The sequence below is a fragment of the Pygocentrus nattereri genome, chromosome 10, assembly GCF_015220715.1.
Source record: "Pygocentrus nattereri isolate fPygNat1 chromosome 10, fPygNat1.pri, whole genome shotgun sequence".
NCBI classification, from domain to species: Eukaryota; Metazoa; Chordata; class Actinopteri; order Characiformes; family Serrasalmidae; genus Pygocentrus; species Pygocentrus nattereri.
This window is the reverse complement of record NC_051220.1, coordinates 40,763,289-40,775,218: the sequence shown is the minus strand read 5'-3', so window position 1 is coordinate 40,775,218 and position 11,930 is coordinate 40,763,289. Positions and strand designations below refer to the sequence as shown.

The 11,930-nt window shown below is 41.1% G+C and overlaps 2 protein-coding genes across 5 annotated transcripts in view; one reads left to right on the top strand and one right to left on the bottom strand.

Annotated features, from left to right (window-relative positions):
• The window catches only part of ero1a (endoplasmic reticulum oxidoreductase 1 alpha), a 17,160-nt gene extending 8,428 nt beyond the window's left edge, over positions 1-8,732 (bottom strand). The window contains exons 1-12 of the mRNA XM_017721611.2: positions 8,589-8,732; positions 7,993-8,107; positions 6,413-6,532; positions 5,837-5,920; positions 5,704-5,742; positions 4,919-4,995; positions 3,962-4,035; positions 2,864-2,984; positions 2,718-2,764; positions 2,589-2,600; positions 2,463-2,489; positions 1,183-1,275 (exon numbers count right to left, since the gene is read on the bottom strand). Coding sequence (XP_017577100.1) covers positions 1,183-1,275; positions 2,463-2,489; positions 2,589-2,600; positions 2,718-2,764; positions 2,864-2,984; positions 3,962-4,035; positions 4,919-4,995; positions 5,704-5,742; positions 5,837-5,920; positions 6,413-6,532; positions 7,993-8,107; positions 8,589-8,647 — 868 coding nt within the window. The 5' untranslated portion in view covers positions 8,648-8,732. The remainder of the gene's footprint in view (positions 1-1,182; positions 1,276-2,462; positions 2,490-2,588; positions 2,601-2,717; positions 2,765-2,863; positions 2,985-3,961; positions 4,036-4,918; positions 4,996-5,703; positions 5,743-5,836; positions 5,921-6,412; positions 6,533-7,992; positions 8,108-8,588) is intronic.
• Positions 1-11,930, top strand: part of wdhd1 (WD repeat and HMG-box DNA binding protein 1) — a 76,463-nt gene that overhangs the window by 12,555 nt on the left and 51,978 nt on the right. The window contains exons 1-2 of one of the 4 annotated variants that reach the window (XM_037542080.1): positions 7,838-7,929; positions 10,825-10,996. The gene's annotated coding sequence lies outside the window, so the exon portion shown is untranslated. Of the gene's footprint in view, positions 1-7,837; positions 7,930-10,824; positions 10,997-11,085; positions 11,179-11,930 lie in introns of those variants that run through there. The other 3 variants (XM_037542081.1, XM_037542079.1, XM_017721607.2) reach the window with 3 other exon arrangements.

Genomic DNA, 11,930 nt, shown 5'->3' with positions numbered 1-11,930 from the left:
TGAAATCCGATACGTATCCGACCTGCGGCAGCGCGGCTCAGTCTGAACAGCCAGATCGGAATTCATGCGACTTTACCGTCATTCCAACTCGACGTTCGTCATAATTTCTGTACCAAAAATTTTCGAGACTCATCCCAGCCGCTCCACGATCGAAGAGGTTTCGAACGAAAACGGCCAGGCGCAGTTTAAACAATCCGAGGACACGAACTAAAGGCGTGCTGAACTCAAACACACTGTGGGTGACGAGCCCAGCTGTCAACCACTGGAACTTCATAATCGCTGCTGTGGTGCTGGTGAAGATGAAGCTGATCCATCGGAAGCGACTGACGTTCGTTGGCGGTCGTGATTGTTTACCTCTGGATGAAGCACTGATCTTTTGCGCATGCGGGTCAGTTTTGGAGCTGATCTGTTCAGACTAATGTGGCATACAGGTCACCTTTAAAAGATAATGTGAGCAAACAAACAAACAAAAAAATGGATTTGGTGAGAAAATCAGATTTGGGCCACTTTTATCTGCTGTGCAAACGTAGCCTTAGTAATGAAGCTTCTTTCATTTTTAATTAAAAAAAATAATACGAATTGAATCTGTCTGTCTATCTATTTGCATATTATTTTGTTTTTTTGGCCCGAGACAGAAAAGTTTATGCCATAAGCTACTGAATGTCTGGAGGCTTAAGTTTTGCACTTAAGCTATAAGGTCAATGTAGCTAACAAGTAATGGAAACCTATACTTTACCAATTAGCATGGCGCCTAAACCATTATTCGCATCAAACCGTGTAAGAGATTTATGTGGCTTCTGACACACTCATTTATAAACAAGCACTAAAGTTCACTGCAATCAAGTCCATTAAAGATTACGGAACAACCCCACACGCTTGGAAGTGATTGTGTGATGATTTAGACTTGCACCATGGCAACTAGCAAATTAGGAATTTTCCATTTCTTTTAACTTTAGCTTTAGAGCCCAAATGCAAAACTAAACAAGCAAACGTCAGACAACAAACTCGTCTTGTAATACTTGGTACATTTGGCAAGAGAGAGAACAGGGTAAATTAGGTTTATGGCCAAACTCTCGCTTTAAAGGAGCTCCAGTTTAAACCAGTGACACATCCTGAACAAATCTCAGGTCAGCTGCTTATCTGACCTTTCCTCTCTTTCAGCAGGAAGTCTGAATGACTCACCGGCCAGCAGGTATCTTGCGCTCAGGTGGACGTTTATACTGGCGTGTAGTCCAGAAACAAGTCTATAGAAAGCTCTCTTCTCCACACACAGACCTAAACAGAGCACAGAGCCATGTTAAAAAGCAACAGAGATGCTTAAGCCCTACTGGAGCTGGATTAGTTTCACTACAGGAGGTTGTACTGGGTTTGGGCTTTCATTGGTCAACTAGACTGAAATAAAGTATCTGAGTAATTTACTCAAATTCCCACAGACTGAATGGTCATAGACGAGATAATAACGTTACTGTTACCCCACTGGACCCAGTCAATAACAATAACACACGGCCAGGTTTATTAGCAGGTTTTATTATCCCTTTAGCATGAGGTCAATTAAAACAGGACAACTATTACTGAGAGAGCTCCAGGTTCAGCCAATTACAGAAAAACTTTCACCCCACAATTATTCCCATCAGACCGCCAAACTCCACGCGCTGCAGATTCATACTGGATTAAAATCACTCCACAATTATTACAGTCAGACTGTAAAACTACACACACTGCAGATTCATACTGGATTAAAATCACTCCACAATTATTACAGTCAGACTGTAAAACTACACACACTGCAGATTCATACTGGATTAAAATCACTCCACAATTATTACCGTCAGACTGTAAAACTACACACACTGCAGATTCATACTGGATTAAAATCACTCCACAATTATTACCGTCAGACTGTAAAACTACACACTGCAGATTCATACTGGATTAAAATCACTCCATAATTATTACAGTCAGACTGTAAAACTACACACACTGCAGATTCATACTGGATTAAAATCACTCCACAATTATTACCGTCAGACTGTAAACTACACACACTGCAGATTCATACTGGATTAAAATCACTCCACAATTATTACAGTCAGACTGTAAAACTACACACTGCAGATTCATACTGGATTAAAATCACTCCACAATTATTACAGTCAGACTGTAAAACTACACACACTGCAGATTCATACTGGATTAAAATCACTCCACAATTATTACAGTCAGACTGTAAAACTACACACACTGCAGATTCATACTGGATTAAAATCACTCCACAATTATTACCGTCAGACTGTAAAACTACACACACTGCAGATTCATACTGGATTAAAATCACTCCACAATTATTACAGTCAGACTGTAAAACTACACACACTGCAGATTCATACTGGATTAAAATCACTCTACAATTATTACAGTCAGACTGTAAAACTACACACTGCAGATTCATACTGGATACTCACCTTCCAACCACCTGTAGAATCCCTTTCCTGAAAAGCCGAAAGAATTTTAAAAATATTTTATTATGTTCATCAATTATCTTATAAATTACTTTCAAAACTTTCACAAAAATGAAACATCCTGCTTACCTTCACTCTCACCTGAAACAGAACCAATAAATGAAAATTTTACACTGAATAAAGATTTAGGGATATGATGTATTTTCATATTCTTTTTTCTCCAAACAACATTATTTTTATTTTATAAGAAACACTCACTGCTGCTTGATACCAGGGGATTCAGGGGTCTTTGAACTGTATACGGTCTAAGAGTTTAAAACAAATGGAGTCAATTTATACAGATCAACATTAAAAAGCACTGATCAACTATGGGCTGTTATGAATATCAATTTCTATCATCTTACTTGAAACAGTTCTCTTCATATATACTGTTCCATATCTGCCACGCCTCAGGACCCTTATACCCAGTGTATCGTTCAGGGTTCAGCAGAAGGTCCACATACTGCGCATGTGGAGAGTCTTCATCTGGGGAGAAAAAGAAATATTGAAATATTTAGAGAATATTTACAATTTTGTTTTAGTTCAAAATCAGTCAGTCAATCAACCTTTATTTCAGCTTGGAAGTACATTGAAAATAAGGGTGACCTTCATTTACAAAGTAGCTGAGCAAATTATAAGAAGTTGAAAAAGTTCAAATGAAGTTCAGCAACTAAAACAAAGGAAATGTATCAAGACAAAAAGATTTTTTTATTAAACAATAACTGAAATTAATGAAACAACTCAAATAGAAAACAAGCATTAAATATCAATAAATCAATATATAATAACACTTCAAAATGAAGTAAAAGTACCCACTTAGATAGTAGGCAATAAGAAAACTTATAAATTGAATTATTTACTAAAATAGTACATTTACTAAAAAAGTATTATTATTATTATTATCATTATTATTATAATACACTTCTTTATGAGCATATATGTACGTTTCTCTTTCTAAAGCAAATGTCCAGCCCATGCTTTATGGAGCTGTACTGATTCTGTTCAATTATAGTCATATGCGTAAGTTTAGGTTTAAGTTTAGTTTGATTTTCTAAGTGTAAATAAGTGAACGAGTCGTCTACAGAGACACACTACTGCACATTCTAATGCACAACTACTGTCTATTTGATGAATTCATCACACTGGGGGAAAAGGAAACTTATCAACTGTAACTGTAACTGTTTATATTGTTAGTTTTATTTCTCCTTTATGTTAAATTCAGCATATAAACAGTAATGGTGTATTAAAACGGGCAGGAGCGATTTCTCTGCAAAGGATGTGCTCAGAGATCAAAGCATGTCATTTGACTGGGGTTGTTAGTAACCCTGTAAGGTTCCAGTTGAACTGCCACTCTCAGAACGCATCGGTGTGTTTTCACACCTCTACTCAGGATGGTAAATTTCTCTCTCGTTGCACTTGCGTTACGGTAAAGAAGGCAGAGTGTCATAAAGACAGAAACTTACCATCATGCATGCAGAACCGGTCGGCCTCATCGTCGTGCCTGTTCCACTCCAGGAGAGCCTGTCGGGTTTCATCACTGAACAACACAAACAGAAGCAGAGTCAGCACTGATACGAGCGCTCACACACACACACACACACACACACACACACACACACACACACACACACTGTTACAGTTTAACAGATTTAATTAAGAGTACGGCAGACGGTCACAAACATTAGAGGTTAATAACATCCAGGATGTATATTGATGACTGTGGTGATGGGATATTACTGTTACTGGAGCTCAGAGATATTGGACTTGCGCTAGTTCATTTAAAGGGGAATTCCACCAATTTTCCAAAATTTCTGCAGAACTAAAAGAATAAGATGTAAACAAAGTCATTCAGTGTGGTTTGGTGTGAAGTGAACTTACTTCTACCGAAACTTGCTGGTTAGGAAGGCGCTGCCTAATGCCTGAAACGCTGTTTTACGATTGTTTTCAGAAGAATTTTGGCCTTAAACTCCCTTAATGGTGGAGTGATACATGCAGGGTGTGCTGAGGCAAAATAGTCCCCAAGGAAAATGTCAGATTTTCTACTATTTAACCACCATCATCATTTCACATAAACGCGTTTTGGATAGTAAATAATATGGCTATATTTGTGTTGTCGTCATGGCGACCCCTGGTTCCCATCAACTCCACTGTAAAGACATCCGAGTCTCTACAACCAACCGTTTCACACCAAACCGCTCTGAATGAGTCTATTCTGTCTCAACCACTGCATTAAGCACAATTTTTGAAAAAGTGGTGGAATGCTCCTTTGTTTCCCAATATTTACAAACCACATCAAAAGGTGTTAACTCACTCAAATAGACAAACAAACAAAAAAATAATAAGACTATGTTCTAGTTTTAGCACTTTCGTTTTAATGGTGTATTCGTGGCAGCGTTGGGGTTTTGGTAGCGGTGTTTTACCTCAGAGAGCCGTTGACGGCTCCGAGCTTCTCTGCCATTTCACACTCCTCCGTGTGTTTGCTGGTCTCTAATGAATGCTGTTCACACCAACACATTCAATCATTAACCAGCTTCTGCAGCACTGCTTATAACAATCTCTACAGTAGAGAACATGAAAACCACACAGCTCCTGCTCCTACACACACACACACACACACACACACGCGTCCCACTCGGCTCATCTACAGCCAGTCCAGTCACCACAGACTTCCATTAAAACAAACAAGCAAAAACTTCTTTAAGTTATGAATTTTTAAAGTTCGTCTGAGTTATAAATAAGCTACAACACTTTAAAATCAGCAAGTCAGAGCACATTTTCTATTTTAATCAAACACCTGTTTTCATTCAGAAAAACTGGAAGGAAGTAAAACTAGTCCCTTTTGAGAATATGCAGGTTGTTAAAGGCAAATTCTTAGTTGTGAAGAATATTATTCTTAGTGCTGTATTTACACAGTTAATATTTCAGCTCGTATCAGCCATTCTGTAAACAGTTAAGCTCAATATTTAATACGCAATTTCGAAAGTGATGGAGCAAAGTTTAAAAATTCATAACTAATAAATCAGAAGCTCAGTTCTGAAATCGTCTAAGGTTGCAGGAACTAAACAGACGTTTTTGCTCACATTTTTGACATGACTGGACAAGCCATTGGGCAGTTGCCATGGTATGACCCTATATTTACTCATTTACATACGTAAGTGTGGTTAAATAAATACCAGACAATTAAGACAATTACATTTTTTTTTACCTTGTGACTGTTGGATTTCAGCCCCTCGGGCACTTCATTCTGTAAATATTACATATATATGATGGTACATTATTCAGGATCACTAGCACAGAAAACTTTCATAAAGACCCTGTAGTGAAGAAATGCGACTCACAGCTGTGCAGGGTTTAACAGCGCAGTCCCTGAGCCCACAGTGTCCACTGTCTGTCCAGAATGGACACGGGTTATTCAGATTCACCTGAAGAGGAGACGGCCAGCAGCCGAAGTGAAGAGAAGAAAGGAAAGAAATACTGTTGAGGGTCATAAATATCAGCATATTAACTAACCATCATTAGCCATTTTACATATGTAATCACTTCTGTGTATCTGTTGTATTTGTCCTAATGAAAATGAGGTTGGTTAGTGTGGTGGGTAACACCTCTGCCTTCTACACTGTAGACGGGGGGTTCAATCCCCCACCTGGGCAAACACCCTACACTATACCAATAAGAGTCCTTGGGCAAGACTCCTAACACCACCTTGGCCTACCTGTGTAAAACGATCAAACTGTAAGTCGCTCTGGATAAGAGCGTCAGCCAAATGCCATAAATGTAAATTCAAGATTAAACAGTTACGATGTGAACATCTCAGCGACTGAATTATGTAGACGTTTGGAAAGTTGGTTCCCTTCAACGTCACCTTATTATACAAGAAGGAAGCCTTCAGCAGAGTGTTCAGTGAAAGGTCTCACCTTATAGAACCTGAAATAATCAGAGGAGAGGAGCTTCTGGAGTTTAGTGAAGAGGTTCCTGTTGTTGAAGTTGTCAATAGTTTCTACATCACAGGCACAGTCATCCAGGCTGCCTGTGACCTGATGGAAGAGGAACAGAGAGCAAAGTAATGCTTAATTTAGCCTGGATTGGGCAACCCACGGCCTGCTTCCCTGCAGAAAAAAAGACAATTTGACTCCTTAAGATTAAAACCTGATAGATTTTTTCCATTGCTAACCAGCGTTGGCTTAATGGTCACCATAGAGACTAGTTTCCTGTGGGACACCTATGGGAAACCACTCAAATGCCTCTGGCATCAGTCACGCCACCTGATAAACCACTGGAATCCTTTACACTGTGATTTCAACCCAACACTAAAACACTGACCACTATCAGTAACTCCTGGACGCCACTAGGAACCAGTAGATACTTCAATGGCTTTTATGTTTTGTCATTAGGGATTTTAGGCCATTATGTCCCTGTTTTATGTATATTATAGTAAAATGTTGCTTAACGGTCACCATGAGCGACCAACGGTTACCATGAGCGACCAACGGTTACCATGAGCGACCAACGGTTACCATGAGCGACCAACGGTTACCATGAGCGACCAACGGTTACCATTAGCGACCACTAGTCTCCTGTTTCTCAGCCTTGGTCCTGGAGGCCCACAGTCCAGCACATCAGCGTGCGTGAAAACAGGCCGCGGTACCAGAAATAAGCGAGCAGCGTGGCTCAAACCGACTACATGCCTGACGAAATAAAGGATTTAAATAATCATCTTCTAGATGATGTAATGTTCATATGTTCAGGTAAAGTGGTGCGATGTTTTTTAAAAAAAGCCGCGGCATGAGTTATACGTTATGCTCACGTCACGTCGTCTCCTGCGACCTTATTGGCTGGTGTTGAAGCAGAAGTCTACTGTCTGACTCATATAGACCTGGAGTTTCCCCCTTATCTGATTACTCAAGCGCATGTAAACGTGTTGATCGGATCGCTGACAAAATCAGATTTTCTGCAGTTATCGGATTATTAAATTCATGTAAACGCACTCAGTGCGGTAGGACACCTTCAGATCCCATTAAGAAGCCATCAAACGCATCTGGAAACAGTCACAGCTCACCTGATAAACCACTAGAGACCTTTAGGTTTCTTCAGCAGGGATCTCAGGCCATTACGTCCCTGTTTATGTGCATTTTTATGTGGTTTAAGAAGACGAAAGAAAACCACTAGGATTAAAACCTGATGACTTTGCTTTGTAACCAGAACTGGCTAAATGGTTAACATTAGAGACCACTAATTTCCTGTAGGACACTTTTAGGAAAGCATCCAGTGCACCTGTAATCAGTTTCAGAGCACCTGTTAAACCATTAGGGTCCTTTCCACTGTGATATCAACCCAGCAGGAAAACACAAAACACCATTAGAGACTACTGGACACCATCAGGAACCAGCAGACACCTTTGATGGGCTCTCTGGTGTCCAGCAGGGAGAGGCAGGTACAAGTGGGGTTTTATGATGCTGCACACTGAGAAGATGAATAATGTAAGAACTGAACTTACTTTGCAGAAACATCTCGCCCAGCTGCCTGGAAGGACGCTAAACAGAGCGAGCAGAAGCAGAAACAGGTTCATTTCTCCCCGTTGGAGCCTCAGCCCAGTAAAGCGGCCAGCTGGTCTGTAAAATAAGAAAAATATCTGTCCGTTTAGCTCAGAAACACTGACCCACCCGCTGGACCTGCAGGTTGGTCTCAAGCTCGTGTTTTAACTCGTATTCACTTCCTGTTGCCTCACGCAGGAGCGTGAACGCGGCTGAAGTCGGCTTCCTATTCGTCCGCCTTCTCGTTCCAATTTTCCCGTTCCACCTTAAACGCTGCGTTTATCATTATAACGGTTCCGCCGCTAGAATGTAACTGTTGCGCATTTAAGGTGGACCGGGAAAATTCGAACGAGTAGGAAGCCAGCTTCAGCCTCGTGGAACGTGAACTACGTGACAGACCAGCCCGGACGAAACAACGCAGTATATTCGTCTTTAAAACGTAAAACGAAACCAAAAACTGCGATTTAACAGCGAGAGAGCCCATCTGAGTACTGAAAATATGAATTTGGTTCGGTACAAATCTTCGCGTTTTGGTCGAAAAAGGGGTCTTAAACATTACCCAGAGCTTCGAGGAGGGCGTGTGTACAGAAAGCTGTATCTACGTCTTTTCATACTCATAACTGAGTAGCTGTTGTTAAAATTTTAAAAACAAAAATCGATTTTTTTCTCAGTTAATCGAGACGAACTCTACATGGCAATGCGCCGATCTCGCCACGAGATGGCGCCGAAGACCAACTTTCAGCTTAAAGGGCCCATGTCCTGGATTTTTCTTGTCTTGTCTTGCATTTTGCTTTTACCCACCACTTAAGACAAATTGTGGGGTTTAATATACAAAAAGAAGTGGAAATCCATTTTATGGGCGTTTCTCATCACTTCTTGCTATTCCAGACTACGTCTGAGATACTGTACCTAAATATAATTACTGCATTTCACACAGAAATACTTTATTTACTATGATTTGTATGTCCGGTCAAACAAATACTGCATTGTGTTGCTGTTGTCCTGGTTGCTACCTCAGTGACTGCTATGTACATCTGTCCTAGGCCAGGGGTCTTTAATTAAAATTCAGTAAGGTCCAATTAGAGAAAATGTCCTCAAGTGAAGGTCCAGAACATCGTAATGTCTGAGTTACATCGTGACTCAGTGGCATATTCTGTTTACTGAAGTAGCCGAGTAGGAATATCAGCATCTTAAACAGTCAAACTGAATATCTGATCAAATAAAGTCCAGTTCGGTCAGATTTCAACAACATTTACTGAACATCAGATCAAATAAAGTCCAGTTCGGTCAGATTTCAACAACATTTACTGAACATCAGATCAAATAAAGTCCAGTTCGGTCAGATTTCAACAACATTTACTGAATATCAGATCAAATAAAGTCCAGTTCGGTCAGATTTCAACAACATTTACTGAATATCAGATCAAATAAAGTCCAGTTCGGTCAGATTTCACCAACATTTACTGAATATCAGATCAAATAAAGTCCAGTTCGGTCAGATTTCAACAACATTTACTGAACATCAGATCAAATAAAGTCCAGTTCGGTCAGATTTCAACAACATTTACTGTCAGTTTCCTCTTTTTAGAGTCACGTCATGTGGAATAACTTCCCTCTGACTCACTTTCTCCTCTGACTGCTGTTTCTCTCCTCGTCCCTCCTCTGTGTGGCGTCACTCACTCGAGTCTCAGAGCTCAACGTAATGCACAGATCTGATTGGCTCAGCAGCGTCATGTGTCATATTTACAGCGCATGTGATTGGTCTGTGAGTCTCCCAGCCTCTAAAGCTGCCATAAAGGCTAGAAAAGTTATGCTGATTAAAACGGGACCACCCCAATAAAAATTAAATAATTCTCCATAGTGTATCGGTTATACGTCCAGGTCTGCATAGGACTTCGCTTGGGTCTGGACTTGGACTACAGTCCGCCTATTGATGACCTCTGTCCTAGGCTATCTGTGAATATGCTGTCAGGTACAGGCCAATATATACTATATAAAGGTAAAATGAGGATATGAAACCGGCCCTGTGTAGTTTATGGAAATAAACAAAAGTCGCCTTAGTGATGTGAAATATCCACTTTCTTTGTGCAGAATTTGCCTTGTGGTCAGCAGCAGTGGGCTGTGATGCCAGACTGTGATGCAGATGGTCAGGGAGCTTTCCACTGTGGACCTGTAGATGTAGTGAGGGAGGAGCTGGAGGGGCTCTAGTTACAGACTGTAGTCCATCTGTTTCTCTGATACTCTGTTACCCTGTTCTTCAGTGATCAGGACCCCCATGGACCCTCACAGAGCAGGTACTATTTGGGTGGTGGATCATTCTCAGCACTGCAGTAACACTGACGTGGTGGTGGTGTGTTAGTGTGTGTTGTGCTGGTCTGAGTGGATCAGACACAGCAGCGCTGCTGGAGTTTTTAAACACTGCGTCCACTCACTGTCCACTCTGTTAGATGCTCCTACCTTGTCGGTCCACCTTGTAGATGTAAAGTCAGAGACGACAGCTCATCTGCTGCTGCACAGTTTGTGTTGGTCATCCTCTAGTCCTTCATCAGTGGACAGTGCTGAGAATGACCCACCACCCAAATAGTACCTGCTCTGTGAGGGTCCATGGGGGTCCTGACCACTGAAGAACAGGGTAACAGAGTATCAGAGAAACAGATGGACTACAGTCTGTAACTGTAGAACTACAGAGTGCAGCTATACAGTAAGTGGAGCTGATAAAGTGGACAGTGAACGTAGAAACAAGGAGGCGGTCATCATGTTGTGGCTGACCGGTGCGGTATTTTGTATTGTTTCAGACGCAGCCTGAGCAGGAAGCCCGCCAAATTGACGTCAACTCCTAAGGCGGGTCCAGATGTCAAGCGTCGACCAATAGACACGCGGCTGAGCGAAAGTGCACGCCCCTTCTGACGTCGTCGTCCTCCGCGCGGGAGAAGCTGCTGGTGTTTTGAAGACCCGCTAACGGACGAAGTGAGTACAGCCGGAAAAAATCGCCTTTAAATCGAGTTTATTTCACAGAAAAGTCGATTATTTAGCGATGCAGTGTCGTCCAGTAGTCTTTAACGTGTTTTTAGAGCTTCTGTTAGCTGTTAAGTCGCTAAAAAGTGGACCACCAGTGGTAGGTTAGGAGTTTTCCCGTTCCACCTTAAATGGTAAGTTAAGTGCTGCAGCGTTTAAGGTGGACCGGGGAAGTTAAGAAGAAGCTAACCTCAGTTTCGTGTCTTAAAGTTGATCATATCTACAAATTGTCTGTGAAGTGGACGTTTTAGCGAGTTGCTTTGTCAGGTCAGCCCAGGCGAATGTTTTGGAGAAGAACCGGCCTTTTATTTTCTCTTAAATCGCTTTTATTAGTGTTTCTAATCCGCTTTATCTTCTCAAACTCGACATTTCTCACTAAATTGGGGTAGTTTGGCTGTTGGGGCTCCTTAATCATGTGTGTGAGGAAGGTAATCTGTGCCTATGTGAGCTATAACACGAGGCCTAGTGCTGGGTGATTATCTTGGGATGCTTACTGATATTAAAGTGAGCATTAATAATAAATAATAATAATAATAATAATAATAAAATGGTGTTCTTTAAGGGTTCTTCAAGGGTTCTTTAGTAAAGACAGTGGTCCTCTATTGAACCAGAAAGACTCAGAAGTATTTGCATGGTCAAATGGTTCTTCAGATCGATGGTGAGTGTTGTATGTGGTTCTAGATAGCAGCAAAAAGGGACTTCTTTGGTGCTATGTTGAACCATTTTCGCAGATGTTCTATATAGAACCTTGTACAGCAATAATAGTTGCTCAGTCGAGTTGAAGAACCAGCCATTTATGCATGCAAGTGGTTCTTTTAAGCGTTCGTGGTTCTGTACAGAACCGCTGTCTTTACTAAAGAAGCCCTAAGAACCGCCCTTTTTAAGA